General features: G+C 37.9%; 1 protein-coding gene across 4 annotated transcripts in view; it reads right to left on the bottom strand.

The window, feature by feature from the left end:
• Positions 1-4,611: 4,611 nt before the first annotated feature.
• Positions 4,612-17,119, bottom strand: part of KITLG (KIT ligand) — an 86,879-nt gene continuing 74,371 nt past the window's right edge. For 2 of the 4 annotated variants that reach the window (XM_032346816.1, XM_032346813.1), the window contains 4 exons: positions 15,012-15,121; positions 14,291-14,358; positions 13,164-13,240; positions 5,848-5,889 (listed from right to left, as the gene is read on the bottom strand). In XM_032346816.1, coding sequence (XP_032202707.1) covers positions 13,201-13,240; positions 14,291-14,358; positions 15,012-15,121 — 218 coding nt within the window. In that variant the 3' untranslated portion in view covers positions 5,848-5,889; positions 13,164-13,200. Of the gene's footprint in view, positions 5,890-7,822; positions 10,760-13,163; positions 13,241-14,290; positions 14,359-15,011; positions 15,122-17,119 lie in introns of those variants that run through there. The other 2 variants (XR_004286728.1, XM_032346814.1) reach the window with 2 other exon arrangements.

Here is a 17,119-nt window from a genome sequence, read left to right as displayed (position 1 = left end):
ATTTGTCTCACCCTTGTAAATCTTAGCCCAAATATTAACTCCTCCATAATCTTGCCTAATCTATATCCATTTCCTTCTTGCATGCTTTAAGGACATGCTCCAAGCTTTGCACTTAGGTAATGACTTCAGTGTTGTTTTATATAAAGTGCAGTGGTTTTCACATTTTTTCCCCATTAGAAATAATGTTGAGATCAAACAATGTTAACTTAATGGGTCAGGTAATCAAAGGCAGTAACTGGTAAATATTTATTAAATTGGAATAATTTATCTCATGTTCAAATGGCAACAAAATCTAGATTAATGAGTTTTTGTAGAAAAATTTGATTTTAGCTTAATAAATGCTCAAACATTTTTTTTTAAAGATTTATTTATTTTAGAGAACACAAGCAGGAGGGGGAGGGAGAGAGCAAATCTTAAACAGATTCCTTGCTGAGCATGAGCTCAATTTATTGACCTAAGCCAAAACCAAGAGTTGGATGTCCAGCTGACTGCCAGGCAAGGACCCCTTCAATTATGTTGTAAATATGTGTGATAGCCTTGAGATATCAAACAACAGGGAAAACTTCTGAGAGTGCATAAAATTCTTTATTTAGAACAATAAAGTATATGTATATATAATGTAATTTCAAATTCAACCTGTATAAAAAGGGGTCAGGACATAAACCTAGTTTAAAAAGTACACATATAGTATATACACATACACATCACATTTTACAACCTTTTTTATTTACTTACACTTCAGTCATAATAAACTAGAATAGTGTTGACATACATTTACATTACAATATGCAAACTCCAATCTATGACTGAACTAGCAATATATCTATGCATCCATCTAAATGTTTGAATACTTTCAAGTCCATCGATTTAAAAAATAGTGACAAGTGGACACTATAATCACACATTAATCCTTAGAATATAGAATAGGATATTCTTATTGAAAATTTTTGAGTCTTATAGCTGAGAAATCAAGTAATTGAAAATACTATGGTTTTTAGTTTAAACAATTATCTTAATTATATTTTTAAAAATAACATCATAAGGACATAGTTGGAGATGGCAGTTATAAATTTACAGTGCTTAGGAAACATTTTAGGATTATGAATATCCACTTTAATATAAATTATTTCTAAAACATCTTGTTAGGAAATGAAAGTACCATTATTTTATCTGTAACAAAGGCATTTCCAGACTTGTTAATGGAAAGCAGCAACATCATAAATTGTGTGATCAAACACATAAATTACTAGACTTTCAATCTGAATGTTTATATTTTACTGCCAATCTCATAAAATAATACTGTTTCAAAGACAAGCTGGCTTAATTAAAATTCTTATACCACTTTCTAATTTTAAAATGTAATTTATGGATGACCCCTTTCCTAATGGATTATAAATGATCTCTTGGCACTCAAAAACTTTGAGCATCTTACATTTTGTGCTCTAAGCTTTTAATAAAATGAGAGCATTTAAATAAGCTTAATTTGGTGCAATTCTAAAAGTTACACATATCTTATAGTATCTCTTTCTAAAATGTAATTGTGGTTTTCGTTCTTCAGAGGTGATCCAAAAATGTTTACTTAAGCAAAGGAAAAAGCCATCTCTTGTGTAAATGGTTATCCAATTCACCCTACATGAGACTGAATTTTACTTTTACTAATGGATCCTATTTACATTACAGACAAGAATAGCAATGACTTTTTATGTTCAAATTGCTTATTCACAGAGATCAGAGTTGAACATTTTATATGGAATAATTCCAGATCTATTTTATCGTCTTTGTCAGTCACATATCAATAGGGCTCACACCTAAGGCGATGTGACCTCCAACTTCACCATAAAGATAAATAAAAAATTGAGATCCAAAGAGAAGAGGTGACTTAACCCACATCAGTTAACAGCAGAGGGGAGGCTTCTGACAATTTTCCCACACAACCACCTCGCTGTTCCAGACTCTTTGTGAAAAAGATTTCTTAAAGAATGGGTGGGAATGGCTAAAGGCCTCATATTGGAATTACATTTTGAAACCCAAACCCAGCTGCACAAACACATTAAGAGATAGCCATGAATTCTGAATGCTTTTTGTTACTTTCAAACCTCAGTTGAACTAGAATACCAATATATGCTACAGTTGCCCCAAAGTACTTTAATACTCAAAGAAATGTGTTTAATTCTTATTAAAAGCAAACACTGCATTATAAACACATACTTTCTCATACATTTTCATTCTTCACATACTTAATCCTTTTTTAAAGAGAATAGGGTACTTATGCTATTATCATGTTGAAAAAAAAAACCAATTTGTCTGACTCATTTAAAAGTGGCAGTGTGGTGAACACGTTAAGATTATAATACAGAATCCAACAACCCTTCGATATCACTGAACAGGCACCATTTATCATAGAGCCGGTTTCTTTATAGGCTTCTGTTCCACCAGAGGTGCAAAGCTTTTAGTATAATTTAAAATCTGCAGACTTCTGAGATCATTTTAAAAGGCAGTTTTGAAATGTTACACAAGAGAACTATCAAATACATGGCACCAATTTAAAAGGTGATTTCATGGTTTATAGTATCAGTTGTGAGTTTTCCATGATTTCTGAAGGATATTCAGCACATGTACTGGATAAAACAAAGCAAAGATATATAATTCTATATATATATCTATCTATATATTTATCTCAAAGCAGATATGACAATTCCCAAGCAGCTAGCATCCAAAATAATGTTCAGCCTTTTTCTACTGTTCATGCATTTTATCAAACTTTAGTGTTTTAAAAATTGGTAATTCACGCAACTCTCAATGAACCAATATATTTAATTAGGCAGAATATATTATCCCTCGCCTACCATGCCATATTTCATAACTTGCTGAATTCGTTTATTTAAGTCTATTGATTAGAACCATCTCCTTGAGTGATAAAACCCAGCTCCTAGCTTTGAGAACAAAAGTGTTTTTCTTGTACTCTCAAGCCCACTAAACAGCATTTTCTCATGCCTAAGCGATTCGAAACCATTGGTGAAATAAATCAAATTATTAAACTGAGAAGTATCAATTTTCTCAATCTACACCTGACCTACACATATAATTCATACATATTTATATCTATTTTCCTCAAAATAACCAATGTCACACACTGAGACAGGTCCTTTCAGCAAATAAACTGATCTCTGGGTTTATTACTAATCGATTTTATCAGGGGATATTTAAGGGCCTGAATAAGTCAATGCAGTTTCCCAAAGCACCTGGGTTGTATCTTAGAGAAATGACTACCTTTTAAGGAACCCCAGCACTTTAGAGAAGGAAGGGCTCACAGAAAGCATCTGGGCTCTTTGGTATAAAAATAGAGCAAAGGCCACTTCACTGGAGTTGATTTAGATCTGCTTTGAACATAATCTAAAATCCAACTACGCTAGAAATTCTTGGACTTTTGAAATCAAAGGAAAGCTCACAGTTTTTCATGATTTCTTTCTTTCTTTTTTTTAATCACGACACTGCAAATGGTCATCTGAGGGGTAGAACATGACAACAATGTTATAACAAGAATTAGGTTACAATAGAGAGCTTTAGATTCCTTTATGTACTGTTCATGATATAGTAAAAGTATCTTCATCAAAATAAACCATAAGAATTCATTTCAGTCAGATGCTTCTTTGCCTATAAAAAATTGGTAATGGAAATTCACATAATGTCTTAACAACTTTAGTTTAAAAGCATGATGTCCATCTTTGGAATTCTTACAAATTCACTCTTAATAGGACAAATGCTGTTACATGTTTTAAATAGCAAACTGACATGTATAACTATGTAAAGCTCGCTAGTTTTATTTCATAAACATTAATGAATATACAGTGACTGATTTTAAATAAATGGATCCTTTAAGCTGATAATGGTGATTATACGAGAAATAACTAAAATTTCCTGATTCCTTGCTGCCTTATAAAAGCCAAGTAACCTAGTTTTCAATACTCATATTATAATGTGGGTGTGGTTTTCTTAGATACTAAATATAATTTATTTTTACTTTCTCTCATGATGTAAATTGAAAATTGCACCTTCATATAGTCAGCAATTTCTCTGTAGTCCCTTTATATAACTCTGTAGTATTTTTAGAATATAAACATTTCATAATATATTTTGCAAGCACAATTTATACACTGATAGTGGCAGGGGGAAAGGGTGTTGAATGTGTTCCTCAGTGACTGTCCTGATATTCAGTGTTCTTAGCTTTGGGTCCTAGATGTCTTTTGGAAATTTTCCTCTCTGTAAAGGCATCAATATTTGGGGGGAGGGCTTATTATTTTTACATTTTTATTCAACTTAAACTAACAAACAAAAAACCTAGGTCATTCATTTATTATCCCACCCCATCCCTTGCAACCACCAATCTTTTCTTTGTATCTATGAGCTTGGTATTTTTAATTGTCTTTCTTTTATTTTTTTAGACTCCACATATAAGAGATCATATGGTATTTGTTGTTCTGACTTGTTTCACTTAGCCTAATGCCCTCAAGGTCCATCCATATTATCACAAATGACAAGATTTCATTTTTAGAGCTGAATGATAATCGATTGTGTGTGTGTGTGTGTGTGTGTGTGTGTGTGTATGCACACACATATAGGTACATGCACACATACACACATCATCTTTATCCATTCACCCATTGATGGACACTTATATAATTGTTTCTAGATCTTGGCCACTGTAAATAATGCAAAGGACATAGGGGTTTATACATCTTTTAGAATTAGTTTTCATTTTCCTTGGATAAATTCCCAGAAATGGAGATCCTGGATAATATGGCAGTTGTATTTTAAATTTTTTGAGCAAACTCAAAATTTTCCATAGTGACGGCACCAATATGCATTTCCACCAACGGGGCACAAGGGTTCCCTTTTTCTCCACATCCTTACCAAAACTTACTATCATCTTTTTAGATAATAGCCATTCTAACAGGTATGGGGGGAATCTCTCATTGTGGTTTTGATTTGCATTGCTCTGGTGACTAATGTTCAGCAACTTTTCATTTATCTGTTGGGCATCTGTAGCTCCTCTTTGGAAAACTGGCTATTCAGATCTTCTGCCCATTTTTAAATTATATATATTTTTTCTATTGAGTTGTAGGTGTTCTTTGTAGATTTTAGATATTAGCCCCTTATCAGATACATGATACGCAATCATTTTCTCCCATTCTGTAGGTTGTGTTTCATTTTGTTGATGACATCAATGTTCTAATTCAATACTGGCTCATAGTCATGGTTAGATCCAGCTAACCATGTCCATTTGTCTAATGGGATACAGGTTTATGTCGAGAAGAGACCGAGATCAGACCCAGACCATTCGTTAGCGTCTACAAGGCTGACATGTTGTCTACTCCAATTATTTTATCCCCACTGTTTTCTCTATGTAGAGTTGTTGATGTTATTGACATTTGTTTTTAAATTTTTTTCTGGATCCCTTTGAGAAAAATTATTACCCCCCACTATTCAGGATGAAATCTACTTGCAGAGGCCAAGATAACTGTGAGCTGCAGGTTGTAACTGAAAATCAAGCTATGTGGCTTTTCAGCAGTTAGACACTTCTGGAGGCATGCAAAATGGTGCATGCAGTCTGGGGCACGTGCTTTCTCTCCCAACATCAGTTGCAAGTTCTAAATGAGACCACAAGTCCCCCAGGTCCTTAAAATAGAGTCCTGCTCCATGCAAGTTCTTCTTTATAGATGATTAATTCAGCGCCAGTTTCACAGTAAAACACTTTGTTCCAATTTGTGAATCATCCATATAGAGTCATGGGTAGCAAGAACAGATAAAAATGCAGTCTGTCACTCCAGACAGAATATGAATTTGTTTAAAGCTGCTTCATTTATGAAGCAAACATGAACTGTTACCCGCCTAGAGAGGAAAGAAAAGAGAGAGAGGTTATGGTGTATCTGCTTTCTGCCGCCTTTTCATTCTCAATAGCTGAATTCATAGGACTCCAGATTGAGTCATAGACTTAAAATAACTCCTTCACTTACACAGCCTAAAAGCACTTGACAAATCTTTCCCCAAATGCAATGACTAGTCACTCTCTCTGATCTTCCCGTTAACATTTAACATTATCTGAAATGATCTTACTGTTTGAGTCTCTCCACCCATTAGAATGTATGCTCCATGAGGACACAGAGTTTTGGCCATTTTTTTTTTTTTAAGATTTTATTTATTTCTTTAGAAAGAGAGAGAGAGCAAGAGTGAGCAGGGGGAGGGGCAGAGGGAGAAACAGACTCCTGGCTGAGCAGGAAGCCCTATGTGGGGCTTGATCCCAGGACCCTGGGATCATAAACTAAGCTGAAGGCAGACACTTAACTGATGAGCCACCCAGGCACTCCGTTTGTCTGTCTTTTTAACTGCTGTGCTCCAATACCTAGAACAGTGCCTGACACAAAGGAGATGCTCAGTAAATATTCTTTGAACATAAGGATGGTTGACTCCATACCCGGTGACTTTCACACCTGTTTACCAGTTTGCATACCACAGATTGTTTCCATATGTGGTAAGAGGGTTATCTTGTAGCCTTGAATTTCTCTAATCAGGCCATGAGAAGGTGGTAGGTAAGGGGAGAGGCTTTGAAAGACCCAGGCAGTGTCTAGAGAGAAATGGAGTAGCATGAAGGAGATAACCAGCGGAAAAGCTGATCACCACCAACAAACAGCAGCCTTGTGGTCACTGAGCAATGCTAGTGTGTTAACTGCCCAGCCAGGTTCAAGCCATCGCTTCTCTCAACTGAGGAACAGCAGCCGCATGTTCATTTTCAATACTGTCAGCCAAGAAAAGAAAGACAAATCCTGGCACCAGATCCTGACAAAGCCTCTGGGGAAGTTCATTTGGCCAAACAGAGCTTATTGTACTTGTTGAAACATGAAACCTAGACAATGTTTCATTTCTTCAGAACTGGTTTTAAACCACTGAGTTTTTGGACTCTGCTTTAGGATTTTCAACTTTCAAGTCAAGTATCTATACTTCCTTAACTGGTTTTTTTTTTTTTTTTCCAGTTGCAACCCCTAAATGAATATGTATGTTGCTTTTTCTTCCCTACTCAATACTCTTTCTCTTTGTCCTTATCAATCCCAGAATCTCAGTTTTTAAATATTTGAGATCAGTGCAGAGGTTATAAGTAAATTGTGTAAAACTCCACACTATAAGTGATAAGAAGTGCAGTATTTTTATCCAGTCACTCTAAATGAATATTCTAAAAACCATATTACATGACAATTTACCAAACAGAGAACTCCAGAAACTAGAGAACCTGCACCTGGGAAAAGAGAACTAAATCCTGAAAGAAAAATTAAGAAACATTAAGAAAACTTCAGAAATCCAAAACATATAGCAGATATTTTAAAGCTTGATTAAAAAAGTAAAAGGGGGGGCGCCTGGGTGGCTCAGTGGGTTAAGCCTCTGCTTTCCGCTCAGGTCATGATCCCAGGGTTCTGGGATCGAGCCCCGCATCGGGCTCTCTGTTCAGCAGGAGCCTGCTTTCCTTCCTCTCTCTCTGCCTGCCTCTCTGCCTACTTGTGAATCTCTGTCTGTCAAGTAAATTAAAAAAAAAAAAAAAAAAAAAGTAAAAGGGAATCACACACACACAAAAGTCAAAGGATATATATATTTTTAAAAAGCTAGGAAGAGCTTAAAATTCTAAACTTAAGTAGAGAAGCAAAAATGGAAATCTATTTCTAATTTTGTCCCCAGGTCTCTTAGCAAAGAAAATAAACTTGAAGGTTTGACAACTGTTCTCCCATAGAACAAAAACTTCAATTTTTATAATGATACCCTAGATCCTAGCAACAACCTCATGAAATAAGCAGGGTGAGTCATATTATCCCCTTATCTATCTCTAAAAAACCAGGGGTTAAGACAATGGACATACAGCTTATCTAGTTGCAGAGCCAAGTCCTGAACCCAAGTCTAATCCCTTCTTATCTTCTATATTATAATGTGTCTACAGAAGGGGTTCAAAAACAAATCCTCCAAAGCTCCGGAAATTCTTGGGAAACATCTGGTAAAGAGTCACAGATCTTGCCAAGCCCTGTGTGCCAAATGACTAAACCTGACTCAAGATCATCCGTATTTCAACTCTAGGATCTATTATCTCCTGTCTTAGCTCAGGTCTGCAGGAAATGTCCAGGCTGTGTTTCTTTTGTGAATTTCTCCATCAACCTAATTATAATAATTATTTTCAACACTTACCATGCTGGGGAGTTTCATTAACACTGCTGTCCTAGTGTTACCAAGTCACACTATTTACAGTCAACCAAACTGGGCGTGATAATGCAGTCCTTCTCCCAATGTCTCAAAGAAAATTCTTTGTAGCTGACTCCCAAACCCCAAATCTATTACTTCCAGCCTTGACTGTTCTTCGAATCTCCAGTCTAACAGATTCAGCCACTGGTCAGTATTTCTTAACACCTCCTTCCCTTATTTTCTTTGAATGGCCCCACTCCCTGGTTAGTCCCATAGGCCCCAAATCATCCTTGAATACTACCTGTGATGTCGAGCCTCACATTATACCAGTAACCAAAATGTGTTGATTCTTTTACTGCATATCTCCAAAGTGGTTCATGCTTTCCTATTTCCATGGCCCTGACCCTAGTCCAGGTCATCATTCTCTCTCATCTGTTTGGAAGATTGGCTTCCTAGGTGGAAGGAACTCCATGACTCCAGCTCACTGCTTCCAACCATCTATCTGGCCACACCAACTTCTCATTACTTTCCTAAACCTTGGCTCTGACGGTATCCCTCACATCTTTTCCAACCCTCCAACATCTCCTTACATGACTCCATAAAGTATATGTCCTATACTTGGAATTTTTCAAACTGATGTCCATATCGTTGTTTCTCAGCCTTTTTAACCCTTCATGTGTGACTTTCCACTGGGAGTCTAACTAACTGTACAAATGGACTCTTGAACACACTCTCTGCATCTTCTGGCCTCCCTGACTCAGTTTATGCCATCTGCAGTATCCAGACGACTCCTTTCCTATTGCTATTAAAATTTTACCCATCATCCAAGATCTGGCTCAGTATATCTGCCACCTCCAACATCTAGCTTGTGATGGAGCCTTTCTCCCGTTGCTAGTGATTTCTCTCCTTTCAGATAAGGCAACTGTATATGGGTATACCTGTGTATAGTTCTAGGAGGTCCATCCATTCCACACCTATGTCAAGGATACATCCTCTACAACGTAAGCAGTGGTCTTGCCTTTGATCTCTTATTGCATTTGCCTTGTAAGCTCCTTTCATTGCTTTTTTTAAGTTCATAAACCTCTAGTTTCCTTTTAAAAGTAGGTTATTATGCATATGCCTTGCCTTATTTCCTTTTGTAGGCTATAAGCAATCTGAGGACATAACTCGGTTATATTAAGCTTTGCATCCAACCATGTACCTACTTACTAGAGTGTGTTGGAATCACATTTGTGGGAAGAATGAAGAGCAAAATTTTCCTATAAATACTCTCTTTTATTTCTTTCTCAAATGGCTATATACTGCTAATAAATGAAAAATTCTTGTGGGATGCGATGTAGGAATACTTGAAATCAGCTCGTGATTAAGTCTGTTTTTAGCTTTTTGTGTAGATATTTTCATGTTCGGTGTCAAATAGACACCACTCTAGTCTTTTTTCATTTAGAGCCAATTTCTTTTATTTCCAGCTCATTACCTTATACTCTTTCCACCTTCTTTCCTTGTTTTTAAAATACCAAACCCTCCTTCTCTTCATCTTCCAATTATGGGTTATTTCACTTAAAGAACTAACTATTCCACTTTCTATTGTAGTACTACAATATTTATCTTAATTTGTTTTAGTTGGTGAAACCTACACTTCAGGGAGAAATCCCTGCCATAAATCTGAGTCATTCCCTGAACTTTCCCCTTCCTTGTAAGCTAAAAAAAAATGGCTATAATCCAAATTATATCTACTTTTAAAAATGCATAGCAAGAACTGCGAATGACATTTCAATCTTGGTGCTTTTTACTACTATTTTATTTCTTGGTATATTTCCTCTCCTACCACCTTATATTTTGCCCTCACCAACCTCTTCCTTTATCATACCCCTCTTCCCAAATTATACTTCAAGATCCTTGGCAGGTTTTAAAAACCTCTGCTGATACAGGGACCAGCAAAAGGCTTTACACAATGGGTACTCAGTAAATGACTACACATGATACCTATACATTTTGAATTTAGGGTCTGTAGATTCAGGATGACGAGCTGGATCTTTTGTCTTTTTCTTATCCTTCCTGTGTCTATTTTTGTTTTTATTTTCATAAATTTTGTTCTCACATTAATGCAATTCTGAGATTCCCATCTTCTCCATTTTCCTTCCCAACAAATATTTATTCATCAGTTGCATGCACAAAGTATAATAAGCTATATAGTTTGGTGGGATTCCAAAATGAAATGCAGAAACAAATCATGCCCTGTAAGAGCTTATGGTTTAGCAGAGGACACAAAACGTCTATAAAAGTAATTGAGAAGTCCTATTAGTGTGTATTACATGGGCATTTTAAGATGTATGAGCTGTCACATGAAATATAATGAGCTGGCCATAAATTTGGGAAGTCGGCTTTTTGAAGTGGTGGTACCGGAGTTCAGTCTTGAGCGAGCTCAGTGGACATGATGAGTAATACTTTATGAAGAAGAATGCCACCTCCGATTTCACCACTCGTAATGTGTGAGGAGTCCATTTCCAATCAGTCCAGAGCTTCGTTTTAAACCCAGCTTGATTCATTGTAAACATAACAGTATTTCACGTTTTAAGAAAAACTGTCATTTCCCACAACTCTCCTTCCCCTTACTTTGGAGATTTCACTTCCTTATTGACCCAATTCAGCAAATTACGTGCGCATGTGCGCACACATATGCGATAAAAAGAAACCCCACTTTGTTTTCTTAAAGATTTTTAAAACTTTATTTTACTGAGGTAAGAATGCTTACTGTGAGCTCTACCCTCTTTCCACCTATTTAAGTACACACTACAGCACTGTGAACTATGGGCATAATGTGTCACAACCGGTCTCTAGCACTTATTCGTCTTGTAAACTAATAAAAAAAACCCATACTTCAGAAGGACTGTCTTCCTTACTAGTGGTTAAATGTTCATTCCGGGTTTATTCACCCTGTCACACTCTTTCAACAAGCCTTGAGTGAGGGTCTACAACACAGAGGTTACAAGAGAGTCACTTGTGAAGGAGACATGGCAAGAACCAGCCAAGCTCTGCTCCTCTCCCTAACTACGCCCCAGCTGCTTGACTATGGCTGCTTTAACACGCAATTGTTTTCCCTCCTAAACACGTGCCCTGGGTTTTCCCATCATAATCCATTTTCCAAATGTCACAGGATAAATGCCTCAATTAAAAACCACATGATTAAAGACCTGTGTGCCAAAAGAGGATCCCAGTGATCAATGCAGTCCAAAACCAAACAGAGGACGTTACTTGAGACTTTAAGACTCAATTAACCATGTAATGTGTGGTTTGTGGATGTCTAGCTTTAGGGAAGTGAAACGGCAGAGAACCTCCTGCGAGGCTCATGTTGGGGTTGAAGAGCAGAGAAATTATGTTTTCTAGAAACCTATGATTTCACCTTGCAGAGTATTGCTCCAGAAAATAAAAAGTATCAAGAGAAAATATCTACTTGTTAACATTGTTTGACAGAAAACAAGAGCTTAGAGAGAAGGTCAGATGGTGAGCAGGGCGGGGGGAAAAGGTGCTGTTTATACTTTGGATAGGATCAAGGGCCCAATTAAAGGCCTAATTTAGAAGTCCCTGTAATAGCAGGGTTAAAGGGTTAGAGAAATATGTGACATAATTATTATATTATGTTATTTGCGGCTGTTGAAAAATGCTCTCCAGCTACCAAAGTGAGCCCCTGGAGGAGTTAAAAAGCTCTGTGACCCAGCTTCCCTGGGAAGGTTCAATCTGGAGATAAATTTCTGAATCTGGGACAAAAATGAAGTTGGAAGGACAGTGACCTATAAAGCAAAGGCAAAGCTCACCAACAGACCATCTATCTAAGAACCCCGGAGAGTAAATGATCTTCTGATGATGAGGGAATGCAGGGAAAGAACTAAAGATTGAGGAAAATGAGAGGACACTCATGTTCCACTCTGATAAATGCCCGGGACCCCAGAGCCACAGCACAATGAGCAGGGAGTTAGCGGCAGAGGTAGAAATGAGCGGAGCGGGAACTGAGGCTGGGTCAGGTTAGTGCCGTTGTGGTGCTTGTCCCAGCCCCTCCCCGACCCCGCTCATCTGGAGCCTGCAGCTGGGCCCCGGAGAAAGGAGACAGGAGAGCAAACAGGAGAATCCGCACCTCCTGGCCATGGTTTCTTACTCTTTTCTCCCACGAGCCCTCCACAGTCCTTCACGATCTCAACAGGTCTCTGTTTCTGGTTTATGCTTACGGCATCCTGGGCTCTGGACTGGGATGAGGCACAATGACTGCCAGTCCCGTGGCAGGCAGCACTTTACCTTGACAACTTTCTTCTCCTGATCCCTAAGATAGTTTGGTCCTTTCTCTTTTTCCTTTAAATAGCAAGGAAACATTTTTGGCATTCACTTGTTTCAGCTTCTGAGATACTTTTTTTTTTTTTTTTAAAGATTTTATTTATTTATTTGACAGACAGGTGTCACAAGTAGGCAGAGAGGCAGGCAGAGAGAGAGGGGGAAGCAGACTCCCTGCTGAGCAGAGAGCCCGATGTGGAACTTGATCCCAGGACCCCAGGACCCCAGCCGTCCCCTGAGATACTTTTTTTATTATGCTATAGTAGCCACACCTAGCTGAAATGGGTTTTATTTACTCTTCCTCTCTTAATATTACTTTAGTCCTAATTTTTTTCCCCTTGCCTAAATTTTTTTTTTCTGGCCTCTAAATAGCAAACACTCCACTGTTACTTTTTTGTATACCTCCCACACAAGACGAATCCACTAATCAGGACCACTATTCTCTTCTTGTCTTTCAAAATGTCGAACACACGTAACTGAATTGTGCATATGTAATTCACTATAACAGCTTCCGTTAACATACTGACATCAGTTTAATAGTCAATTTACTATATTTTGTTTCTGAGTTTAAGCATCTAAGATATTGTATTATTTTTTTAAATCTTTCATCTTGAATTTGAAAAACTTACCAAGGTACGAAAGTAACAGTGTTGATAGAATCCACAATTACACCTCTTGAAACTCTCTCTCTTTTTCTTGCAACATACTGAAAAACAGAGAGAAAAATGCTATTTGCTTTTGGACAGAGATTCTGCAGGACACTGTGATCTTGGCATTGTAAAAGGCAGTTTTTCTGTAAATACAGTTAGAAAAGGTGACAAAATTGAGTGGGAAGTTTACCTTCATAAACAATACTGAAGAGAAAAAGGAAGACTTTATCTGCCTCAATATAGTCTTCCCAAGTAATGTAAAAATTCTCTCTGCCTATGCATATACACATACTAAAAATTCCTATCTGTACTTCATACATGTATATGTATATACAAAGTCATGACTGAAGAGAAAGTAACATGCCAAACTAAACTATAACTGGAGGTAAAGCAAAATATTAGTATTTAGGCAATATGGGGTAAGGTAAAAGTGATCAGTATCAGCTACAGTAAATGCAGTTTTCAAAACAATTTTTGTGTTTGGGCTTGGAGAAAATACTAAACAGACTGAGAAGAGTTAAGGGCTCCAAAAGCTAGAGGGAAGCCATATATATCAAGGATGCAAAAGAAAGTCACTGCAAGTATCCTGACTAGGAGGTAACCTCATGAACTGGGGTTTACGGCAGAAGGAGACAAGGGTACAGTTTAGAAAGGGGAAGGAAAAGCAAGGTTCTGTGGCAGCTCAACCAAGACATCATAAAGATATGGATGAAGATAAATACTATTGCCAAAGAGCTAAGACACAGGGAGGAGGAATCAGTAAGTCCTATGGGTGGCTTGGAAATGAAGGAGAACGTGTAGATGAGCCTCCAGAGCTCTGTGATGGGGCGTCCAAGTAAGATTCTGCTGCTTAGAGTAACGGAGCCGAGAGGACCGCTACTGATGCCTGAAGATAGGTCACAAAGATGTGAAGGTCTTCTACAGGTAAGTGGAGATGCGGCACCGAAGCAAGTGTGAGAGGTAGGAAATGTGGATAAAGATCACCGATACGCGTTGGGAGACGCCATGCAGAGCAAGTAACTTCTTAAAGACATACAAGCATGTGCATGGTTGGGGAAATGGCAACTGTCAAGCTTACTTCTGCACATATTTAGCAAATAAAGTACCTTATTTCATTATCCTCTTCATTAATCTGTATATTTTCAACTGTCCTTGTGAGATTTGGTTGTTTCTTCTGGGAAAAGAACAGGATATGTATTATAAAAATGTCAATGAATTGTATCATATTCAAGAGGTTAATGGTATCAGCTTGTATATTTTATGTCAATAACTCCAATATCAGGGTTCCCCCCCCCAGCATGCAGCATATAAAATACTTCTGCAATAAAAAAATATGAAAAATGCACCATATTATCAACTTTTTTAGGGGGTTGGAGGTGAAAAAGTAGTATCAAATTCAAAAGACAGTTCAAAAATTTGAACCACAATGATTTAGTGCATTTCAAAATGTTGGATAGGTTTCTGTGAGAAGAGAACAGAAGAAGAGAAATCCAAAATAGCAGATAACACAATGGCACTTCTGTTTGGCTTTAAAAGCAAATCATAGGATTTGCAACCTATTTCTTCCTTTTTCTATTTGCTGCGGGCTATGAAAATCAGTTCCCATTTCTTAAGTGTACCTTTTCAGTGGGAGGGTTGTCTCCTAAGCATGATAAGGAATAAGGGGGAAAACCTTTAGATTTAGAGTCTATGGAGACTAAGTTAAGGTAGGACCTTTTCTCAGAAAAGGGCAGTTTGGTAATCGTTTATGTAAATCAAGTATGCACAAATAAATATCTAAAGTTCATGAAGTTTTGATGAGAATAAAAAAGGAGTAGCAACCCTTACCTTCCAGTATAAGGCTCCAAAAGCAAACCCAATTACAAGAGAGAAGAATGCTGGCAAGGCCATGGCTGCCCACTGCAAGTTGGAGTCTCCAAGGGGGTTTGCGGCCTTCCCTGTAATTCAAACAGTGCAGTGGTGAGCGGCACATCCCTGACAGCGGTTTTGCTCTTAACCTATGGTTGTTCCCAACTGTTGCCATAATGTACTCTTGACCCAGCTCTGTTTAAAATATTTGGAACCCTGATTTTTCCGCGGAGTGTTGTTTTGGGACAGCCAGACAAGTCCATGTTGTCTCCAAAACACGTTAAGTTGAAAAATAAAAGAAAAGCCACAGAAGGATCTCTGACGTGGCTGATGTTGACACACTTGGAACACAGATGACATATTCCTAAAGGCGATTTGTACGCTCGAGCAAATCCATTTTCCATGACTTTATCTTCGAAAACTTTTTTTGTTTTCTCACTCTTCACATCTTGCCAAGAAATTTGGAAGAGGACATTTTGCAACCCGGATCGAGTACAGTAGGCGTTAAGCTGCTTTGCCTGCCACAAGTAGTAAGTCATTAAGTGGACTTAGCTATTAGTTAGGTACCTCGCGCTTAGAGCCATGGCGTTTCCTCATGACATCTGCAGTATACCTTTACTGGATGTCAGAGCGTGGCTGGCTCTGCGCTAAGGACTAAAGGTTTGATTTTTCGGACCTTTTATGTTGGAAAGCCTGAGACCATTAAACATTAAAGAATGGTTGAAAGTACCAGTGTCTTCTCACAGCAAGAGATTGGGCGGGGGCGGGGGGGTGCTGTTTGAGGGGAAAAAACATGTAAGATTAACTTGGGACTCCTTTTGACCTTGCTCAGCTCCTCCGTGAGCAGCAAAATGATTCATGAATTAAACAAAACACATCTACCATCTACCACAAAGTTCTCTTCTCTCTGTCTCCTTACAAGGAACAACCTGGTTGTTAGAGACAAAGACACATGTGCCAACCTGTACAAAAAGAACTGAAAGTCTTCAGTTTTCTTTTGGTGAAGGAATACATTTAGAAATTATATATTTTCAGCAATTACAGGATCAAATGCAAACTAATCCAAGGTAAATGATTGTTTGGGGCTATATTATGCAACATTTGGGATACGGTGTCAGCCTATAGTCACCTGTTTAACATATTAAGTACATAACATAAAAGATCCAAACCACTGTACATGTGTAAACATTTACAGGGAGAACATGAACTTACAGATTTAACCTGAGAGGCCAGAAACAAATCTTATCTACTACAGAGAGAATAGGAATTGCCCATTTCCCCACCATTTGTAAACTGGGAGCATGGAATTCACTAATTGCTGGACTCCTATTTCCAAAGGGCTCTAATAGGAAGTGTGTGTGTGTGTGTGTGTGTGTGTGTGTGTGTGTGTGTTGGGGAAGGGTGAGTCATGGGTGCCCCTTACACTTAAGGAAGGGCAATGGGGAAGGAAGTGGGGTCTTCCATTCATATAACTACAAATCACTTCCTTGTGACTAAACTAGCGTACCTTCTGATCGCCCCCCACCCCAACCATCCTATAGCCTTGTGGGAAATAAGTTTTAGGCATTTTAAAGTAGAATTCAACATCAATTCTTTCATTAGAAAAAAAGAGTTACAACGTGGAATTTGGTATAATCGAAGTGGTACTACCATTGTTGTACTAATACAGCTATTTTAAGGGTTATAGCAAAGATTGTGTATACTAGTCTGGAATTTAACTACCATTTATAAAAGTATTTTCTCTCAGAAAATGGACTCAGAATTATAAGCAATTCTTGACATTTTAGGAGTTTTCATATCACTATCTGTACGTAACTTGGCTATTTGTGGTTGTATCCCAGTAACAAGTCTGAATTCTCCTTGTGGGCCACTGTGCTGTTGATGAAGGATAGTTGGAAGGCAGGGACAGGAGCCCCTCCCCCAAACCCCCAGGATGAGGAAACCACCCTTAAAAGGATTTTACCCTGACTTTGTGGAAGGAATCCTCCCTCCCTTCCCATGTGACAAAACCCTGACTGGATGACAGGCAGTGAGTGGGAGGGCTCATCAGATTGACACAGCCAGTCAGTAAGTCCATAAAAACACCT

This window comes from Mustela erminea, chromosome 6 (genome assembly GCF_009829155.1).
Source record: "Mustela erminea isolate mMusErm1 chromosome 6, mMusErm1.Pri, whole genome shotgun sequence".
Classification (NCBI taxonomy): domain Eukaryota; kingdom Metazoa; phylum Chordata; class Mammalia; order Carnivora; family Mustelidae; genus Mustela; species Mustela erminea.
This window is presented reverse-complemented; position numbering and strand designations above follow the sequence as displayed.